This window comes from Andrena cerasifolii, chromosome 2, assembly GCF_050908995.1.
Source record: "Andrena cerasifolii isolate SP2316 chromosome 2, iyAndCera1_principal, whole genome shotgun sequence".
NCBI lineage: Eukaryota > Metazoa > Arthropoda > Insecta > Hymenoptera > Andrenidae > Andrena > Andrena cerasifolii.
In genome coordinates, this window is record NC_135119.1 from 9,823,459 (window position 1) to 9,846,484 (window position 23,026).

The window sequence follows — 23,026 nt, forward strand, 5'->3', positions numbered from 1 at the left end:
GAGACACATTCCAAAGTCATAAAGAAACACCAGTAATTCTAACGCCATGAAAGTAAATATTGCGGAATGCAAATGTGGTAAGTGTCACTGAACTACTGGAGACAATCAACGATAAAAATTATAATAAAACACTACAGGTGCTTCGACTTACCTAGACATTATCTTCGGCCTAACGACACAGCCATACTGGTCTACCAACTGAATCGGCGCCCTCTTGCCATCGTGAGCGACGCAGTTCCTCACCAGCATGTCGAACTTATTCTCATCGTCTTTAATCGCCAGGACCATCGTCATGGTTTGCCCGATCTTCACTATGCCCGACACTTCGCTGGCCCACGGTCCTTTGCCAACCTGTATCTGCATCCAGCACTGCAGATTGTCACCGAGGAAGTTGGCGGTAACGGCGTGCAGCATGTCTACTTGGAACGGCCTGAACGTCACAGCCTTCTCGTAGAAATCGTACCAGGTGCAACGAAGCTTCCTGGCCTGATCCCACACCTCTTGCACGTACGGGTCATACTGAACGATTATGGTGTTCTCCACATAGCTGCCGGACGGCGTTGGTGCTCCGTAGGCTGCCACATTGTGATTGGCGGAAGAGCTCATTCCACACGAGTTCAAGAAGATCTCGAAGGTTGCGCTCAAGTGGCCCGTGCCTGGCTTCAGATGCACGCAATGGGGGTCCGAGTAGAAGCCCTTGCTGAAGATCATTCCATAGAACGGTCGATCGAATTCGATGTTCACGCGCATGTGAGTCTTCTCGCACTGGACCTGAAGGTGTTTTATCTGAGGTGTGTCAGGAGAGGCCAGCGGCCAATTCTCCTCGGCGCCGTGCGTCGTCGGGGCGCCATATTGGGCCGGTGGGCCATACACCGATCGGTGCTCCAATGGCAGTGCGCTGCTGTCGACTAGTGGAGCCTCGCATTTCACTTTCTGTAACAAACAAAATTAAATTCGCTTATTTCTTTTTCAATAACGTTCTATTGGGTTTTTTTTTATAGCAAGTATTAAGATTTTATGACGTTCACTCCTAGTACCCCACTAAGGTGATTGATAAAAGATTAGTTTTGGTGTGAATGAAGAACAAAGTTTATAAGCTAGCCCTTTTACCAAAACACCGTGCATACTTTTTCGTAATTTGAACAAGACTCCTCTCAATAGAGTACCGTAGAAAATTAGTTTCTCTAGAACTTCGTTCAACATAATTTCTACCCTCTTTCAAGGACGGGAGTTTATAAAGATCCTCTATCAAAAATCATTCTCATGTCGAGAACTATAGGGGAGAGTTGGACAAAACGGGGTAGGTAAGTACTTCTGACGGCTTGTCTCGAGCCACAGTGATAGATAAAGCTTAATATTTTCTTCTAAGCATATAAAATAAGATATATTGTATAATGCACAATAGCTCCAATTTAATAAGTAGTTATGTTATTTTGCAAAATAGCGTTTTTTTAAGGAAAGTCAAATTAACCCTGAAGGGGGTATTAAAGCACTGTAAAAGTGCTTGTTTTTTATTTTTAAGTGATCTGTACGTAAGCTATACATGAACTAGTGTAACGTATGTTGAAATAAGAAAGATGAGATAAGCTTCATCATACAGTAATTTTTTTACCATATAAAAAGGGTTGAAATATTGTCACAAAGTCACCCCTTCAATGTGGGATGACTTTGTAACAACTTCCAATTTCATTTCTGACTTAACTATAAAAGTAATCATTGATTTGTCTTAAAGCAGTGTATTGGTTCGGGATTATAATGTATAGTTTTCGTGTGATATTTGAAAAACATCAAAAAGTGTCGCGAAGTCATTCACGCTTACGGTGCGAATTTTTGATTTTCACAAAGTCATCCCCGCTTACGGTATTTATTTAATACCGTATCTCAAAGGGGATCAGACTTTGTGAAATATTCATTCTAACGAGTTTGTAGCTTATCAAAAAGGAATATCGTGCAGCAATCCTGTTTAGCTAAAAAAGTCAGAAATAAATATTTCATCATTCTCATCAGCTTTGCTGCACTGTTCACGAATCCCATTTTATTCATCCCCACATTGTATCCATGGCAGCCTTCATTAGATGCCGATATTGAGTAAAGCTCGTTGCAATATAAGCAGGCCACATCATTTTCATCATCCCCACTGCCTGAGACACCTGCTTCTTCCCTTTTCGCTAGGAACAACTTTCTTGTAATATCCCGTTTTGTTCAACTGCCCCTACCCCTTTTTCACGTACGTGAACGGTTGATTTATGATCCTTACGTGCGCACGGAAGACTCGCGTTCAACATTAGAATAAATTCCATCCAGGATTGAAACTCAGAAACATGTTATACGCGCAGGATGTCGCAACCGGACGCAAATACAGCATGTACAGGAATTTCTTAAAGAACGGCCCAGTAACTCTTAACGGAAATGAATGACGGGTCCCATGGCAGGCGAGTGCCCTTTTCAAGGCCCTGCACGTATGCGGTATGGCAATTCAACCGGCTGCGTTTCGAAACCTCTCCCTCAAGAGTCATAACGGCGAGCCAACCGAGAATATAGGCTCGCAAGACGGCAGCGGAAAATGAGGAACGCTTTGTCGTCGCCGCTTATCTCGCCTCTTCCTCCCCCTTTCGCCACCGTCTGCTATCCTCTTTACTTCTGTTCTATATTACGGTGTCTACAAACGTTGCCGAGGCGCCAGTCTTTCTGGAATTACAATGAATGACGATGCGCAGCTCCGGCTCGTTTCGCGGGACACGGTGCAGGAGCGTAGCCGAATCAGGAATTCCAGGAACGTTATTCGCCATTGCAACCTTTCGCGGAATGCCAATCGAAGGGGGGTTACGGTGCACGAGATTCCACGGAATTCTACTGAGAACTGTCGAGCTGACACGACCTTGAAGATCGCCAACCCCTCTTGATCGAAGGTTCTGCGTACACTCAACCCCGGATCTTCACATCTGTGTAATCGAGGAACTTGCAGCGAGAGGGGTGCAATTCCATTTTGGACAGTGTTTTCAGTTATGGCGCGTAATATGGGTAACAAAAATTCTACACCGTTTGGCGCGTGTTTAATCTCCCCCCACCCCCATAAACATGACTCATGTATGAAAGAAGCTAATTCCCTTTAATTCTCGAAAAAATTAAAAAACTCTGTGATTATCCTGTAGAATTGTTCAAGAAAAAGGATAATCACAGGGCTTGTATGATTTTATTTAAAGTCACATAGCACCATCGAAAGTGTAGTACAAGAAAATAATTATATTTTAGTTTTTACTGCACTTTTAGTAAAATCGTTTAACATACCCTTTTTTTATATACATCTTTATTTTCTAGTTGTTAGCGTTTGTGGATTTTTCATTTTTTTCTTTTCATTTTTGACTTTTTTTTATAAAAAAATTGTATTGTCACGACACCCACGCACGCCTACAAAGTTTCAAAATCTGAGTCGCCAGATTTGAACCATACACCAATCATACAGAGGATCGAGGCTAAGTAAAATCATTTAAAAACAGTAGCAAGGAACCACAAAGTAACACTCTCTGAAATCCAAAATAGATGGCAAAGTATTGCGTAAATCACCAGAAGCTGCTGCCAGAAGAACTTAATTTCTTAATCCTTCACCTGCCATTTGTGTTTTATCTTGCGTGTCAAGCGGCAGGTATGTACGCGTAGCATAACGAATGCGAGTCACGAATTGGAGGCGACACATGTTAGCGCCCATTACCCGGCACGGGATTTGTATTAATACGGCAATAGTGATTCGGTTAGGGGCAACCGAAAACGAGGTTACTGTTATACAACAGACGCTTCCGCGGCCCGAATCGAACGCGCACGCATATCGAGGGTGTCAAGAGTGCTGACCAACGCCCACAGATTTTGCATTCCAGGTTAACGCGATTGACATACGCACGCGATCGAATTATGCACGATAAATCAACTTGCTTCGAGTGATCCTACAACTCGAAACCGGAGCGTCGGCTATGAAGATCGCATACGCTCTGGTATGCCGGACGCTCGGGGTCGTAAAGCACAGGCGCCAATTACGAGGATAAGTTGGCGCTAAACTACCGATGAATTACGAATGACCGAGTAAGAAATATACTGAACGCTCAGGTGACGAATAAAATGATATTCGAAAGCTGCTGCGATAAGTAGGTACATAGGTACATATGTACTTCCATGATCCCTGTCGTTCCGTTTATACCAGTCACTGGTTGTGAGAAATTGAAAATTATGCTCACTTTATGTGATATATATTTTTCAAAAGATTGATTGCTCGTAATACATGTTAGAAACAAATGATAATGTTTGTGTAAAATTGGCCATTCAACAGTATATTTTAAAATTAAAGATTAATATAAAATCACTAGTTTCTGAACATTGCATGTATCATGTTACGTAGGGTAAATGTCCCAGTTACTACCAGTGTCCCTATTACTGTCATTCTATTCGTTTTACTTAATAAAAACGTAACTCATCGAGAATAGTGTACAGTACTGCCCTCCTTAACCCTTCGTTGACACACCTCCTTTTTCGATCAACTTTGACATACCTGGGTGGCTCACACCCAGATAAATTTTTGAACAACTGCCATTATCATCCAAAGAATCCAATCGTCATAAAAAAAATCGTGGATCAGTTTTAAGGTCTCTAAAATATATTCCAAAAGTTTTTTTAATGAAATTTAATCACAGTTTTTGTAAAAAAAATTCTAGATTACCACATGTCGAGAAAAAACGAAGAAAATCTTTAAATAGTTGCAACTTTTACAAATTTCAATATTAGAAGCTAAAAATCTACAGAGTTGTTGCTCGGATATAATATTTTGAGAGAAAACATAGTTTGTAAGTCAGCTTTGGAGAAAAGGTATTCATTTTGCATATAGAAGGTACAGAGCGACAAAATCAGCTTATGGGTGGCTCGCGCCCAAAGTGTCAATGAAGGGTTAATTAAAATGTCCTATCTCGCATTTGTCTATTTTTCAAGAAACGTTGAAATATTTTAAAATACCACGCGTCTGTTACCTTTTAAGTAAAGTTAGAAAACCCTACGTGCTTCGTAGAAATCTAGAAACAGTCTAATTTATTATTTTTTTTTTTAGAAAGACGGCACAGAAAGAAAATAAAATTTCAGTTTTCTGGGATGTTTCGAAATGCTAGATAGGACATTTTAAGTATGGAAGGCAAAAAAAAAAATAATAATAATAATAATAATAATAAGAAGAAGAAGAAGGAGAAGGAGAAGGAGAAGGAGAAGGAGAAGGAGAAGGAGAAGGAGAAGGAGAAGGAGAAGGAGAAGGAGAAGGAGAAGGAGAAGGAGAAGGAGAAGGAGAAGGAGAAGGAGAAGGAGAAGGAGAAGGAGAAGGAGAAGGAGAAGGAGAAGGAGAAGGAGAAGGAGAAGGAGAAGGAGAAGGAGAAGGAGAAGGAGAAGGAGAAGGAGAAGACGAATAAGAAGGAGAAGAAGAAGAAGAAGAAGAAGAAGAAGAAGAAGGAGAAGGAGAAGAAGAATAAGGGGAGAAGAAGAAGAAGGGGAGAAGAAGAAGAAGGGGAGAAGAAGAAGAAGAAGGGGAGAAGAAGAAGAAGGAGGAGGAGAAGAAGGAGAAGAAGGAGAAGAAGGAGAAGAAGAAGAAGAAAAACAGTCCCAATTTAATCCTTCTAAACACTATTCTTTATACGTCACGTTTTTATTATGTAAGTAGAATAAATAAAATGGTAGTAATAGGGGCAGTGGCAGTGATTGGGACATCTACCCTATGTATATATAATTTTATTGCCAGTTTTACTTCAAACAGTCAATATTCTCCGAGTGATTAATTTTAAACTATCCATCTCCATAAAAAAGCTCGGTTTAGCTTGTTCCGTCAATGCACCGATGTGACATTTACCATGTAGCCAAGAATTCGACGCGGCCCGAAATAGAAGACGGCGTGGATCCTGATTTTTAATCCGACAACACGTATCATGTAAACCTTTTGTATACGAGAACATCATATTTATCCGGAAAAAGGAATCACGAAAAAGCATCACGTATAGGCACAGTTGAAGGTAACTGTACAGGCGTAGTCAGGTTCCTGAAATTACTGCGGTTCCTGTTACAAAAGTTACGAAATTTAAGCGTCTTTTTCTACCGGATACCGCGCGCCGTCATTTCACTTTGACGCCCTGCTGTACACGGGGAAACCATAAATTACGCGGTAACAGGGTAACCGATCGACAGTTTCTGCTCGCAAAAAATAACCAACGTGCTTTTAACTTCCCCGGGCTTCGGTTTAAATAGAGTGCTTTGCTGCACCTCGACGTTCCCGCTAATTACACGCATTCCTGTTTTATTGCATTTCGTCTTGCAGAATAATAAAGACGTTGCTGTTATTATTACTAAATAGTACTGTGATTGACAATGTATTGCGAGAGATTGTACAGTTGATCCACGTATCTGGGGTTCTTTCAGTTCCCTCCTAGCCAGAAGTATATTCTTCAACGTAAAAAAAGTTTCAGTCGAATCGGATAATAACTTTTGGAGAGACAGGTCCCACCGTTTTGAGAACACTGTTTCGAGAAAAACGCGTTTAAAGTTTTACGTGAGTGCCGAGTGGCCGGGTGTTACTCATGCATTTGCCGCGACTCAAATGCCTATAACTTCGGGAATTTTACGAATTTCAACAAATCCTTTTAAACGCGTATTCCTAAAAGGTTGAATATTCGAAAAATGAAAAAAAAATCGACTTTTAGACCGGAACCTCCCCTTAAGTCTGCCAGTCGCCTGTCTTAAATTGTCTGCTCAATCGGAATCATGGCGTTGTTCATGCAAATTCGTGCCCCCAAGGTTTACAAAAGTCGAAGGAACCATACCCGAGAGTACCGTGCCATGTTTAGATTAGAAGAACACCATGTGAACTACCTAGAGGATACATTTTTAGAAATCGTCAACGAAACCAGAGGTGGCGGTCTTTCACGGAAAGCGAAGATGGAGGTGTTTTTAGATACATAGGTGATCCCGGTTTGCAAGTTGGTTTAAAATTTCTAGTCCTTTCAGCAAATGCAATGTACCTTTTGGAATAGCTTCCTTCTTTTTATATGGTAATTCCCTGAAAGTATTAATAAGCGGATCTGAAGAAAGTAGTAACGCGTTTAATATGTTTTTATTAACTTGAGCTTGTGACACTTTTGCATATAATTATATTTTCAATCCATTAGCACATATTAGCAGTTCAAATTAACATAAATCGAAACTATCCGCAGTAACCTTACTAATTATAATGGAATTTCAGTGGCATTTTGTGGCATTGGTTAGTAATTAAGTTTTTTTAAAAAAAAAGACCTTGTCAATTTTGCATAGTCAATGCCCCATATTTACCATTAATAGAGGTTTCTCCAAGTAACCAAAATATGCTAAATTAAGAATATATATTAAATTTTTATAATATAAAAAGGTTTTTAAATATTAAATTTACCTTAATGCGAAAAACGCTCTAATTTCGAAGCAATTTCCTCAGGATTGACTTTTGCCTTCAAACATATGAACTTGAGCGAACCGATTTTCGAAAACGGTGTACATTAAAAAGATAATATGCTGGATTTGCTCTAATTAGACATTTTTCAGCCAACATATCGATTCTTATAAATATTGATGGCTTGAATTTTTTCCACCTAAATTGGCGATTCGCCCCACTGTGCGCACGCGCGTCGCGCATTATTGCGACCGACGAAATTGGCGAAACGAATGTCACGCACTCCCCTTGCGAGATGCGACAAGAATGACAGAAGACGTCGATTCAGGACCAACAGGAAATGCACGGTTCGCGCCTGACCGACAGGCAGGTCGGCCGTGCGCATACCTGTCCGCTTTCTTGTTCTACTTGCACCTGCACCCGATCTGCTCTAAGGACTTTCTGGATAGAAAAGTATCGCAGAACCGGTCGATGCGTGAAACGAAATCGTAGAGCGAATGCAGCGATCGTTGTGAAGAAAAAAAACTGAACCGTGACGAGCGATACACTACTCTTCTGTGAATTTTTTAAGCGCTGAAAGAATTTTCGTGGGAAACAGTAGCTTCACCCCTAGTGTGCCTGTAACCTCCTCCTACAATGCATTAACCTTGCCGAGGGTTAGGTTTCATTACAGCGTAATTTATCTTCACTGAATCTTGCCCCTTAGTCCAGGCTTCCTTTGTTAAAATCTTTTCTTTTTTTTTTGTACTCTTTTTATGTGGCGAAATGAAGCTGTATTATTGTTCACCCTTTAACACCTAGCTGCAATACATAATATGCGTTGCCCATGTAATGTTATCAGGGTGCTTAAAGAATGTTTTAGTTCTACATTTTTGTTTTACGGTTCAAATGCTTTGAATTGCTTTAAAAGATATTGAGTCTCTGAATACATGTTGCGTCGTTATATCTAAACAGCTGAAGAAGGTATGACATTTTTTATGCACAGTGTCTTACTTAATTAGCTTGTTAGAAAATTGCGCGAAGGAAACATATGGAATTCGAGAAAATGAAATTGCGATGTTGAATTTTACAGAAGTAATCTTTTCTGCCCACTTCGATTTTAATGTCGAACTGAGAGATACGCTTCTCTTCACTTCCAATAGATATCGTAAGCCATCCGTGACCCACGTGATAGGGAACGCGTTAAGCGAGAATGCAGAAGTAGGAAAATAGGCGAAAAAATGGATTCCAGTACGCATTTACTGGTGTCGTTAAAGTTCGACTCTAAACAAGAAACTGTTCGCAAAAAGTGAAATTAAAGTTAGATATACGGAGCTGTAAATAAGTTAATAGGTAATGTACAGTAAACAGTACACATAGCTACCTATAACAATCTGAAAAAGAACAACTCAGAATTAAGTAATGTTCACGGGAATAAACTAAACGTGACCAATTAATATATGAATACCCAATGAATTCAGACATTATGATAAGGCTATATAAAATGGAGTGTGTACATCAAGTCAGTCTTTTATTTGGAACTTCTAAAAAAATTATCCACTCTATTTAAACCCTATTTTAGATAAGACTTACATTTCTATGGTACAGTCGCATCGGAAAGTAAGTTGACAATCTTTAAAATCGCATAACTTTTTTAAAATTGGTCCAAACGACTTGAGTTTTTTTTAGAAGCTAGCGGAATTAGTTTTCTAGGTGATGTGTTTCGTCGTTTTGAAAAAAATTGCAACTGGTCGGAATAGCGATGAAAATAGGGAAGGTCGTTTTTTTCTTTTTTCTCTGAGCCTGTAATGATAATTTAAAAAAAAAAACGTTTGTAGATTGAAGTTTTTCGAGAATTAAAGGGAATCAGCTTCTTTCGTTAATGTAAGAAGCCAGATTCAAGTTAGATATGAGAGTGGACACGTTCGGACGAGGCATAGTAGCCATAGAAACGACAAATTTCATTTGTCCATTGTAATTGAAACGAGACGCTGGAACATCACACTTTCACTCAACACGGAAGACAAACCGCGCCCTTTAATTAACTACCTAATCAATTCCGCCAGCACTTTGTTGGCCTTAACTTCACCGTGACTTCAGCTGAGTTTATGATTTCAGTCATTTAAGTCCCTTATCGAATATAAATTCCACCGAATTGTATCACACATAAATGTAATCATGACTTGAATTATGTAAATTCGTAGTGTCTATACATTTTTTAATTAAAAAGTAGATATTTCTGCTAGTTATGAGTGGCATGTCGTAATTAAAAATCGATGCCCCAAAAATGTGTTTATCGTAACACAGAAAGGAGTATTTTGCCGCAATAAGTCAACATTTTAAATTGCTCAAATACTGTCACCATATCATATTTTTTAATAAATTTCGATGTGTGTATGTGGAAAATGTCTAACAGAATGATGCTGGTTATTATGGTCCTTCTATACATACATTCACCTGTAAACTTCATTAACGATTATTTTATGGAAAAACCATCATCCGAAGAAGAGGAAAATGAGATATAACAATTTCTCTGCTCCTTCAACACATTAGGCTTGGTTTTACACGCAAATTAAGGTATAATTCTAAATATATTTTCGTGAATATTTGCACCGTTAATTTAACGCTTTCTATGGTTGTTAATTAATCATTTATACACTAGTCTTGTACGTACAGTAAAAATATCGACTTTTATCCACGAAATAGTGTTCGAACGGTTGCATTTCATGCACTCGTTAACAACTTCTAATCAGCGCAGCTCAGTTTTTTCGTTTTTAACCGACTTCAAAAAGAAAGAGTTTTTCAGTTCGATGTGTTTGTACGTATTATGTTTGTGCGCGAATTTCTGCGCAACTACTGGACCGATTTTCGTGAACCATATTGCATTTAGTTTAGCTCCAATCGACTTAGGTCACGGAGAAAGAATTATAAAAATCGGTTCAGTAGTTTTGAAGTTACACTAAAAATAAGAAATCTGTTTCATTATTATTGGAATCTTCCGTTCATAGCAAACGGTTCTTTCTTTTACGAGCAGCTCCTTTTATAGACCTTCCCATAATTTTTAAAATAGATCTAGTTCTACAACTTAAATAACAAAACAGTAAAAAATAAAAATTTAAAAAAAATTAAAACCGACTTTAAAGAAATAAAAAAATGCACTGAAAAGTAAGAAATAAGTTGTTTCCTTATTTAATCTATGACTCTAAACTTTTTTAAATCGGCGCCAGATTTACACAGTGCAAATGATAAGGCGTCGACATAAAAAAACAACTGAAAGTCACAGATTAAATAATGAAAAAACTAGTTTTTTACGTTTCAGTGTATTTTTTATTTTTTTGTAGTCGGTTTTAATTAATGTATATTTCTGTAACGGTGCGATACGGAACAAAAATTTAATTATAAGAATCGTTCAATTTTTTCTGCTCTATCACACTACCAAAATAAAAGTAAAGTTATATTAATAAAAGAGCGAAAAAATGTAAATCACATCGGTGGCTAATTTGATAAAATTTTCACGAACATCTACCAGCGAATATGTATAGAAAATAGAATTTTTATTAGTAGACGACGCATCGAAGACCACATATACAGGTACAGACTGCCGCGCAAGCGTTGGATCGTTGATGTGGCGAAATACGAACCGAACTCCAAGCTTGGTTGCTTTCCAACGTAAACATTCGTGGACTTTTGGGCGATACTTTTTGTGCTTTCCAGAAAATACTGACGTGAAAGCATGCCAAGAGCCGTGGACAGGGTGAAAGTGCCCTCGGCGTGATAACACGCCGGCGCCACACGAAGTGTTGTTAGACCGACAGCTGCTGCAACGTCCGCGGAGGAGCACCGAACCGAAATCGAGGAGGCCACCGTGTAGCGTGGAAGTCCATTATCCGAGGTTGTCGATGAAAATGAGAAAGGCTGGGATGGGGTCGGTCGTGCGGGCGAACGGAAAATGGCCCGTCGGAAAATAAAAGCCGCGGGATCGTATCCAAGTGGCCGAGTTTTGCCCGTTTAGAAAGCAACACCCAGCTACGAACGATTCTGCGGGCTCGCGTGCTTTCGACAGACGCTATCGAAAATAAGATAGGTGGCAGATTTTACGAAGAGAAACCACCGAAGTTATAATGCAACCGGCGTCTCTTTTTCTCTGTACATGGTGGCGAAGAAGTAGGTCGAGCGGGTTGGCTGCGACGGCAACACTTATATGTCACCTGCTTTTTGATAACATAGCTGTTGCACGGCTGCTGCTCCCAGGGAAAATGTTTTGCCAGCTGGTTCTGTTAAAATATTTAAACGGAGCTTTTTCTAAAGCCAACGTTACGTCACGCGGAACTATAGCTACGGATAAGTCGACACTTTGAATCATGCGCAAAAGGTAGAGTCATCTTGGTTGAATTATAGGAATATTGATAAAAAAAAAGTGCACTTTTAGCATTGTATTAACAAATTTTTTTTAAAAATTTCACTTTTTCCGGGCTTCATGGCGTTGTTCCCCCGTAAGGGTGGAGTATACTTTAGGCAACGCTGGAGCAGGCCGATTTTTGGGAATTTTTTCCGGAGAATTTATGAAGCAAATCATTTTGAACTTTTTTCTGGCTTTATATTTGACTTTTGAAGATACGAAAAAAATTGTATGTTACAAATATGCATTGTAGACGACTTGCCCTTACACATACAACTAGATAATTCCAAACTATTATCGATGGACCTCAAAAACCAACAAAAGTCGAAAATTGACAAAATTGTAATGCTTAGGAATAGAAGTGCGCTTTTGCAGGAAGTTTTTTAATCTACTTACGCAACTTTGAAGAATTAAAATTAATTTTTTATAATACTAGAGGCCTGTTTTAGCGTTGCCTAAAGTATAGTCCCCCCGTAAGGGGAGTTCTCACCCCGAAGAGCCGAAAAGTAGCAGGACAAAAAACTTGTCTGATACTCCTATTGAGGCCCTGTAAAAACTAGAAATCTACAAAGCTTAAAATAAAATCGGAATTTCGGGGTTAGTAAAGCTCCCTTGCGAGCTGAATCGACTGAACAATCGTAGTATAATTTTAGAAAAGATCGGGAAACTTCGAACTGCAGATACATAAAAGTAATAACAGTATTTAACATGTGTGGTTTAATCTACGAGATGTCACTAGAAGTAGTTGGGTTCGTTATCGAATTAACACAATAACATATTATACCACAAGCTTCGAATGTTTACAAACGATCCTGAGAATATGCCAACAATCCTCTCACGAACGATGGATCGCTATTGATGACAGAAAGTGTTCTCCTATATTCAACACGCACTAAACCAGGGGTGCACAGGGAGCCGTTTTTAGCGCCTAGCTGCGAGCAACCCGCCTGTCCCGTTGCTAAGGTTAGAATCGGTGAGGCGAACCGCAATAGTGTGTATAGCTGGGTTCAAGTCATACCAAATGCACGTACACTATTGCAGTTCTCCTCACCGATTCCAACCTTAGCAACGGGACAGGCGGGTTGCTCACGTCTGGGCGCTAAAAACGGCTCCCTGTGCACCACTGCGCTAAACATTCATCCGTCGATAAATGTCCAATTACCGTGGCATCGGTATAATGTACTCACTAATTACGTCACGGATCCCTCGTAACGACAATCGAGTGCAAGTGGAAGATTGATAACGTCTTGAACGAACTAGTTCAACGATTCGAGGATCGAACAATGGCAACTTGTATTTTGCCTTATTTAAAGCTAGCGTTTACAATGAACGGTACGGTAATTCAGGAAGAAAGATTACGCGTTTTTCCAGCCGAAAATTGTGGCTTCCGGAAAAGCAGCGACGATCTAATTACAACGAGACGATTAGAACGGAGGCGCGGACCTCCAGCCGTGAGAATCAGGCTGAGAACCGTGGGGAGTGCGCTCTCTTTTGTTGAGGAAAACTCCTGGGGTGGGATTTTAATTAAAGAAGAAATGTGTTCGCTGGTACTGCTATGCGAAAAACGTCTGTCCTGTCCTCCGCTAACTGCGCCGTACGTTTGTCCTCGCTGCGAATCGTTTTGCGAAACCGACAAATTTAGCGCCGACCATTTCGCCAGGGCTTCTATTGCTTAATTCGATTACATTGGCCTAACTGTTACTCCTTCAGTTTGGTTTCTGATATTCCGCAGGGGAAATTGGAAGAATTGGTTCTTTTAACTGTCTTTGTAATCTTAGCTACGATGTCAGCGTAGTTTCTGAAAATATTTGGAGAGTAGAAATATTATTCTATTTTGCCGTAAAATTAGTCACATTTTGAAGATTATGTCATCTTTGGTTTTATGTAAAATATTGGCTACATCGAGTTGGTTGGATATTGTAATGACCAAACACGAACAATGTACATAAATATTAATAATAATAAAATCTGGAAATTCCGAAACGTTCATTTATATCGTTAGAATGATAGGCTTTGACTAATTAACTGGAATTACCATTTGTAGCCGTTGTAGTAGCATTTCTGACGTATTATTTCATCTACTCAATGTACTTCATTTTAATGGAAATTAACATAATCCTAAATTACGGGTTTACGAACTTAGCAGCTTCGTTAGGTTGTCCGGAACAATGAACTGGTGGAATCACGAGAAGAATCCTGAATCACGACAATCCAGAAGCGTTAGCGGAACAAGTGCAGTGAAAAGCTCGCGGTCATCCGCAAGATTGCACGTTTCTAACAGCCGCGAGCCGAAGGAAAGTGTTCTTTTCCTATTCATTGGAATCTATCAATGGTGGTTTGGTAATGACTGCGAAACCTACTGCAAATCACCAGTTTTCGTTATCTCCCGCTACTTTCTTTAAACACTCTTTAAATCGAATCTTATAATCTGTAAATCAATTGCAGACGAAGATTAGACATTAGAAATTAATCCATCTAAGTGTCATAATTGATTCTTATCGTTGGTAGACCCTTGCAAGTGGACCTAGGAAGTCACTTGGTAGGGTAAACTGCACTAATGCTGGCACTGCACTAGTCATTGGCAGTCTTGGTTAAAGAGCCAAATATTAAGAAGCACAAGCTTAGAAAGTACTTTTTTACAATTTCTTATTCTTCTTTCAGTACAGCACTGCAACGCCCAGTAGTTGAACTGCACATTCTACATCTGGCAACACCGCAAAGTGGGACAAGTTTTAGGCGTTTTCTTAAAATTTTGATAAGAGGTAGGTAATTATATTTTGTCGCTTTATATCTAAGTAATGGATTGAAGTACAGATTTACTGGGTGTTGTAAGCATTTAATAGCGAATGAAATAGTCTGTTTAAACACTTTAAAGTTCGTTTTTAACTACATATGTTTTTCTATACAACCTCAAATTTTAGGGTGCCAATGATTGTACTTTTATGCCTATTTTTGTTTTTTTTTATTGAATATTTTTAAAATGAAAGACTTAATAGGTACTCGAGACTTTATTTTAATGAGGAATCCATAATCATTGATAATAACTAAAAATTAAGACCATGTAAATACTTCACAAAAGGATATAGACATTTCAATTGGGAGTTCCGCTTAGGGTGCCAATCATTGTACAGTTTACCCTACACGGATTATTTGCAAGTATTATGATAGTTCACTACTAAACAGAGGAAGTGATAACAATACTTGCATCTCCAAACATGCTAGATATTTTTGAAAAATTACTACCTCTGTACTCCTTCAATGATCATGTTCTGCTTCTACATATGCAACGGAGAAGTAAGTTGTATTCTTACATGAGATAGCCCTGACTAACATGACGGAAATATTAATGGAAAGATATCTGAAATCCTGTCAAGGTAAAAGAGACTCATACTATTGTACACATTTGCAGCAAGTGACAACTGCATACTACTGCCTTTGAAACCTTTCAGAAGTTATTTAAAGCAACGTCCAAAGAGCAAGCAGCATGCCCTCTATACAGTACAACAAACTTTCACAAATAAGGCACTGCAGGTCAGGTAACCCTATACTAAACCTAACCCAGACATACCCCGAGCTAACTCAGACCTATAACTTCACTCACATACCCCTCGGAATAAGCATTTATATTAGAATCCAATTCTGCTATGCTCCAAATTCATTTGTTCTTCAGAACAAGAGAAACTCATTTTCTCGGAGAAGTAAGACTAATAATACCTACAATTTATAGTGCTTATGTTTAGGACGGATCGAAATCCCTATCCGCCAGGCGAGTGATAAAACCCACGCGGCTTTGCATCAATGTTTTCGAATCAAAGTTAACAAGCCACCCACCCTCCACCAAAGCACCGCTATTAACTATCATCCGAATGGTCCCTGTCGACAAGAAACGGCCCCAGGAAGATAATCGACAGCGTCCCGGTTCAAAGCTTTTTTTCGACGGTAGAAGAGCTACTGTGGCAAGTCGTGCGACCAGGACAAGTGGGATCGTTTCGCGCTAAAAGGCCTGGAAGATCGGAAGCGAGACAAGACGAGGCGCGCCATGGCAAGGCGGGACAGCGCGAGGGGACAAGGCGAGACGTTTCTCAGGAAAGAAAGCTGCGGATGGAAAAGAAGTCAATCCTTGGCTGGAACTCGACTAGAGGCTGACCCGCTACATATCGTCTCGCGGGCCGTTCCCTTGACAGTGAGGAACAGCGATAGAGAGGAATGGCAGACAGAGAGAGAGAGAGAGAGAGAGAGAGACATAGAGGGAGAGAGAGAGAGAGAGAGAGTGAGGCAGCGCGACGAGGGACGAGAGAGGCAGAAAGAAGATCGTCTAGAGAGTGTATAGTCGAAAGAGGACAACGCGTCTGACGCGACGACCTACTATCTTCGCTTCGGCTGTTCAGTAGGTATAGTTAACACTGGATACTGTGCTGTTGGCAGGTACGTGTTTCTACGACGCTGCTACCAGGTGCACTAGGCGTTTTCATTCACCTCGCTCTCCTCGCGTTTTAGAGCAAGCAGTGGACAGGATCTCGCGGAACGAGACTATTCAGAGCGCTTTGTCGCGTGGGCATGCGCGTTACGCTCATCGATCTATAGACTCCTATGTTGATCACGAGGTATTGAGTCCTCTTGGCACGACGAACATTTCTCTACGACTCGTTCGCTTTGTCTATCCATAGGGTAAGCGATACAGTTATTGACCAGGGTACAGTAGTTGGCCACTTCAAATTTCTGCCGCCATAGTCTAACGAACATGCGCGCTACCGCATCAATGATGCACTTTCATCAGAAAAGACAGTTCTACCTTTCGTTGCAACCAAGAATCGATGATTTCAGTACAAGCACTCCGCCGTGAGATCGGAATACTACTGGGGTATTGTTGCGTGATTGTTGAGTAGGTATCTAGGCTCGATATCTTGAGGGATCATTCCACTGTGACGCTTTGGAGAAGTCGATTTTTTTTCATTTTTCGAGAGTACATATATAGCTAAGAATGTGCTGGTAAAGGTTCGTGGTCTGATTCGCTTTAGTTTGGCTGCTATAACCGAAAGTTGCAGAGAAGACGGTGCACTAAGCGGAGCGCGCTGACAACTTCAAACGCGATTATCTCAGGACGACGTTTCTTCAACTGGTGATCGCAAGAAAACTATTCGACCAATCAGTCTGAAATTTTCACACGTTGTTTAGCGGGATCAGTGGGTATCGTAGGGACCTCGAAAAGCTTTTTTGATTAACAATTTTAATGCTTTTTATAAGGCAAAATGATTGACAAATGCAACGTATTTCCACACTTAAACTTCAAACCTCCGTCATTTTGTTCGTTTTTTATCAGGCAAAGTAATTCTGCTCCCAACGATAACCACACTAATAATGATTACAACACAGTTTGAATTTTTTTTTCACGATGCGTCGTTCCACCGCAATCACCCGCACCAGCATTACATCGCTTTTTCAAGCCGCTGACTTCAATGCGATATATATTTAAAAAAAACTGTTAAAAAATTAAAACAGATTTTTGTTTATACTGTCAATAAGTGTATTAATAAATAGAGAAAACATTATTCACGTTGGACATTCCGTTTACTGAAAAATAAATCCTAAAGAATGACAATTTTTCACATCACAGTGGAATGACCCGTTAAGTAGAATAAGTTTGATGCCAGCCACTTAATCAATCGCGAAGATATGAAATTTTTACACATTACGCAGATTTGCAAGCAATACAATCAATACTTCCAACAACATAATTTAAATAGTCGGAAAATAATAACTGTTAATTCACTTATTGAAGCTTTGAGGTCTTGAATTTGATGGGGATTTAAAAATTGTTTAAAGATCTTAATTATCGAGATTGCAATACTAACTATCCATTTCTTAAGTCATTCTTGAATAATAAAATAATAATTTGGTCTACGATATGTATGTACGAGAACGTTCTCCTGCTTACATGATAATTAAGAGTGCATTGTTCAAAGTCTCTTGATAAATTTTCATGCAAGAAGGAACAAATAAAACACACTGGATCCTTTAACGTGAAATTTGCATCATTTGAACAAATGATAAATAATCCTATTACGACTTTATTCCATTAAAAACGTACAGTACAAAGAACAACGTACTATTAACCTAATCTAGAATCCTATTCACATCTACCTGCCAAAGGATGCAAACGCTATTCCGCAAAAATAAATCCACTTACGAATTATCTGCATAATTGCTGTTACAAGTGTTTAACATTCAAATGATGAAACGGCGACGAACAGAAATATTAAATTAAGGGAATGCATTCGATTGCGTCGCTCATAAATATTAACAAACACTTGTCGAAATACCTTCTGGCGTCGACAAGGATATTTACATCGTTCAGATTTAACGGCGTCGCTGGAAAATTTAATCAGTTCACAGCCGAGTAACAAAAACACCGCGCGTTTCGTCAACGGGGGGCTCGAAATTTATATTCGAAAAAAGTACTTTACGTGCTCTCGGGGAAATGAATTGCCTCGATCCCAGTTTCGTATATTTACAAGAAAAACACGCTGATAAACGCGATGCAGAATTACCGTCTGCAAGCTGTAATGCATTCACGACTAGATGCAGCGCGCGTATGTACATATGCATGTACATGACGTGCCTGCAAACGAGTTGTCTCGCTGGGACCAAAAAGAAGCACCGTCCCTATCGATAAAATATCTATTGGCGCGGGGCTCGGTACGATTAAGCAATGCAGCCGTCGAAACTGGCGAAAGCTTTCTCTGAATTGATTTTTAATGCAACAATCAAATTGAATCGAGCCATTGCAAGGAGAAAAAGATTTGCTTGTTATTTTACTCGGAATAATTCTGTACCAAGATCTAACAAGAAAAAGGATTTAATAAATCTTTAATTTATTAAGAATTTCGTGACTGACGTAGTGCCACGTTTCTTTATGAAATAATATAGTGCAGTTATTTTGGTTAATCCCATACAGCACACTTCGTGGCGGCAACGTTGCAAGATGGTTGTTAAAATGTAAAAATTCACATGGTGAATCTTATTTTAAAAAATTTAAATTTGAATTTTTAGTTGGCCTGGGTGTTAGATTTTGAACTGAAAATTCATATTTAAATTTTCGTCTATACGGTACCGCTCCACCCTACTCCACACTCCTGTTTCTTCCCTGCGCCCTACTTGAAAAAAAAAATGGAAAACAGAAAACAGGGCGAGGGTGGTCGATTCGCGCGTTTCATTGAGCTTCCACTTGAAACCGATGAGCGCCACAACAGACGACAATATGTAGCACAAGGAGGGCCCGCGGCGACGGTGATTCCTCTTAAGCATTAACGTCGCGTTGTGTCTCATCCAGCACGTGCGTCCCGCGAATAGCGGTCCAACCGAGAGCGTTTAAGCATCAATGAAACGCGCCCGTTCCTCCTTCATTCACCCCTTCTCCATCGATAGGACACACAGAATTTTTTAACGGTTATGAAAGTATGTTTAACGGGACGACCGATCTTTTCTTGGATCCTTGACGATTTTCACGAGGATCGTGTTCATAATAAAATAAAAAAAAACTGCCAACTGTCACGTGATCTGCTCACCGAATGCGATGAACCCGAAAGACATTTCTGTCTTTTTACTCATTACGCATTCGGTCATGTAATTTCAGAGATCCACTCACACCTCCATTTCTCCAATTTTGTGTGTTCAAGCGGAGAGGCCTATCTAGAAATTTTTCGAAAAATCAATTTTTCGATTTTTATATTTTCTTGAAGTAGGTACAACATTTTGAAAATATTCCCTGAAAGTGTCAAGTCAATCCGACCAAAATTGACGAAGTTATACGCGTGTAACTAGGAAGGTGTGACACACATAACTCAAAAATTAATGAACCGATTTGCTCGAGGCTTCGCAGGCTTACTGTAGGCTTAAAAATCTAAGCGCTATCGGAAGCTTTTCCTTTTCTTATCGCCTAGTTTTTTTTTACACTCGAAAGACCGAGTGATTTTTTGCCAAATATCGATGCTTCAATTTCGCACAGCCGCTATTTTTACTCAAAATAATTTTTCCAAAATCGGGTCCGATAGCACCTAGATAATTCCATATATTATCTAAAAAAAAAATTGAAATTTAATTTTTGGATGATCTTGCACCGAGCTACGGTTGTCACCGCAAAGCGCCTAAAAAAAGGACGTCTCTGGTATCGCCTATAACTCACAAACTTCTCAATACTTTTTACCACAAAAAATACTGAAATATCCGTAAGATGTACTCTTTCCACTAGACTAATGTTTAATAACAAAAGCTTATCGGTTTTGTCTAGAAAAAATTCTCAAAGAAGCATATTGTTTTCACCGGTCTAGCTAGGCCTCCTCCCTTAAATTGAGAACATCTATAATGATAGTTTTTCATTAAGAATTCTAATCTGTCCTTGGATCAGATTTGACCGAGGTTACTACACTTGCTGCGGTATCGTTTGGGTACCATTTCCATCCTACAGGAGTGCAGCCTGCTAATTCACGAAACTTGGAGTTTTCGTTGTTTGCGGTGAGTTCCCTCGAATTATTTGTAGCGGTACAAATTAATGCGTATGCATGTTTGGAGCACTTTTCACGATCGTGGAAGACTACAGACAGGCACGTAAATAGATTCACCTGTTTTACGCAAGCGCGGCCTAACGGTCACCGTACAAGCCGTCTGTCACTTTAAACGCGGAGAACAGCCACTAACCACGAACAGTAATCCCCATTCATTCGACGGCAAAATTGGTGCCTAGGAAATAATAATACAGATCGTGGTAATGCACGAATCGATTATTTGCCGGGGTGCAACCTATGCTTAAAGAGAACGAGGCAAGAGCAGCCCGCTGCCAAGAGTTGGCAATCGGTGTGTCCCATCGACGAGTCGCCTTCCCGAATGGCAATTTAATTGTACGATAGTTATTGAAACGCGCGAATGTATGTTGTATTTGCAGTTTGTACGTGTATGAAACTTCAGGGAACTGTTAAGGCCTTTTCACGCGAGAAGCTTCTGTAACTCACGACTGGCATTTCAAAGATATTCACTTGGCGGACAATAGCCTTTGGTTTACATTAGCTAAAAAACGATACGAAATTTGAACATGGCTGAAGTAGTCGCGAGGCACAGCAGTGTTCCGCGTGAAACGACCTTTATCAATTTTTAATTTCAGTCTAAAGTTTTTGGAAACGATTATTTAACTTAAAAGTGATTCGTCTGTCTAAAATTAATTGGACAGTTTAAGAACAACCCTGTGAAAGGTGAATTGAAGATTTTTCTAATTCGGAAGGCTAGGAATCTCTTCTTGGAAGTAAATAAAACCGAGATTTTTAATTACGTCTATTTCTACCAATTTTGTATTTAAGTTCGTTGTAACGCTCTTTCGAAATCCTCACTGGCAGTATTAAGCTGCTAGAATGATAGAAGCTGAGCGAAGTGTGACGCGAGTGACGTGAACTTTAGTTATTCGCGAAAGATTTGATGTTGCACGACGTCGTCAATCATCTTCGACTACTTCGGAAGAAGGCTTAAGTCAATTGACCGAGGCATATATCTAAAGAACAGGTGGAAACTTTACTCACAGCCAATAGCAAGGGCAGCAACAAGATTAAAGCTGTCTTCCGTATACTCCGCCTCGTCCTCTCCATCATGTGCGTATCCTTTCTGCAATAAAAGAAGAACAGAGCTCTCTATCAATGCGACCACACTCAAGCAATCAATTGGACGAACCAAGGATTCATCGTTCTTTCATTTATTTCCCCTTCCTTCTGATTCCACGAATCTACGAAGTACTTAAATTCCACGCAGGTAAATGCGCACTTAAATTGATTTACATTATAATAAATTTCATCAATGTTTTTGAGAACTTGATTACGCAATTGAAATCACTGTCGTCTATCACTGCTAGTAGAGCACAAGTGTCGAAGGGATCGGAAGTATGCCTGACAAGAGAGACTCGCGGCGTTCGTCGCCAGTCGAATGCACAAGTGGCACGTTTGCTGTTCGGGCCTCTGCAAAGGACGTTACGCAATGAGCATCTGAACCGCACTCCAGAAACTTGAATTTCTTAATTAAAACCACGTTCGGGGATGACGTGCTGAAAGAAAAAGTTCGACCGCCCCGCCGCGCCGGGAGATTCAATTTCGCCGGATTCAAAGTACGCGCGGGAGGCTTCATTTCTGCTGAGATTGGCTGGGAAATAAAGTTTAAAGGGAAAGAAGGGGCCGAGAAAGGAAAAAAAAAAGAAGGAGAAAAATTAAATGCGGGGACGCGGATACGGAGATAGAGGAACGAGTTCAGAGACGAAACATTGGGAAACCGGTGGTTTTGAATAAAGCCAGGCATGTCAAAGGGGAAAAGGGTATTAGACCGATGCAGGCCAGGAAATATGAAAACTCCGCGACAGAGGGGAAGAAAGCGTGAAAACAGCCGAGGCGGATGCAGGACAAATATTGCGGCTCCTTCCGCGGAGATCAGAGGGAACGATTCCCTTTGGTGGCAGCGAGACAGCAGTTAGATCGGAAAGGAGAACGATCGATCGATGCACCTCTATGGGGATCCTTTGACCTTCCGCTCGCGACCTCTGCGCCCCAAAACGAAACACTGTCGTCGCCTGGAGAATCCTCCGAGCTTCCTCGCGGGCTCGTCCCTTTTCCTTTATTCGCTTCTCTTTTAATCCCTTCTCGCCCCCCTTCAAGCCACGCCGTCGGTCGCACGAAATTACCCCGCGATTCGCGCGTCAGTAGTCCCTCATCGGGCCCGAGCGTGACCGTGCTTCCTTTTCCCGTGGAAGAAAAAAAAAAAAACGGGGGAACTGCGTCTGCCTGCCGCGACTCGACTCGACGGGCCCAGAGGTGGCTACCTTGGCCAACGAGGACTGACTGAAGGTGCAAGCCACGCTCGTCTCGGCCACGAGCCACGTCCTAGTGACCTACTGACGATCTCGATCGCTCGTGCTGTACACTCCACTCCTCCCCCTGCTCCTTCCGCCTTCTACGTAAAGAGTCCCAAACAGGCCCACCGTACTCGCGCGGCGTCCCCCTCCCTTTCCACCGGCCGCTCTCTGCCACCGTTTCCATTCCTTCTTTTTCCTATCTCGCCGTCTCTCTTCGCCCCCCTAACCCCACCCCCACCCCTACCCCCCCCCGGTTCTCTTTCTCTGCCGCCTCTACTTTTATCCCCCAACGGGGCGAATGATGTTGCTCGGGCACAGGTGAAAGACGCTCAGTGCGAGG

The 23,026-nt window shown here is 40.6% G+C and overlaps 1 protein-coding gene across 1 annotated transcript in view; it reads right to left on the minus strand.

Annotated features, from left to right (window-relative positions):
* Positions 1-23,026, minus strand: part of Dyl (transmembrane protein dusky-like) — a 39,873-nt gene that overhangs the window by 4,202 nt on the left and 12,645 nt on the right. The window contains exons 2-3 of the mRNA XM_076830640.1: positions 21,374-21,455; positions 152-933 (exon numbers count right to left, since the gene is read on the minus strand). Coding sequence (XP_076686755.1) covers positions 152-933; positions 21,374-21,442 — 851 coding nt within the window. The 5' untranslated portion in view covers positions 21,443-21,455. The remainder of the gene's footprint in view (positions 1-151; positions 934-21,373; positions 21,456-23,026) is intronic.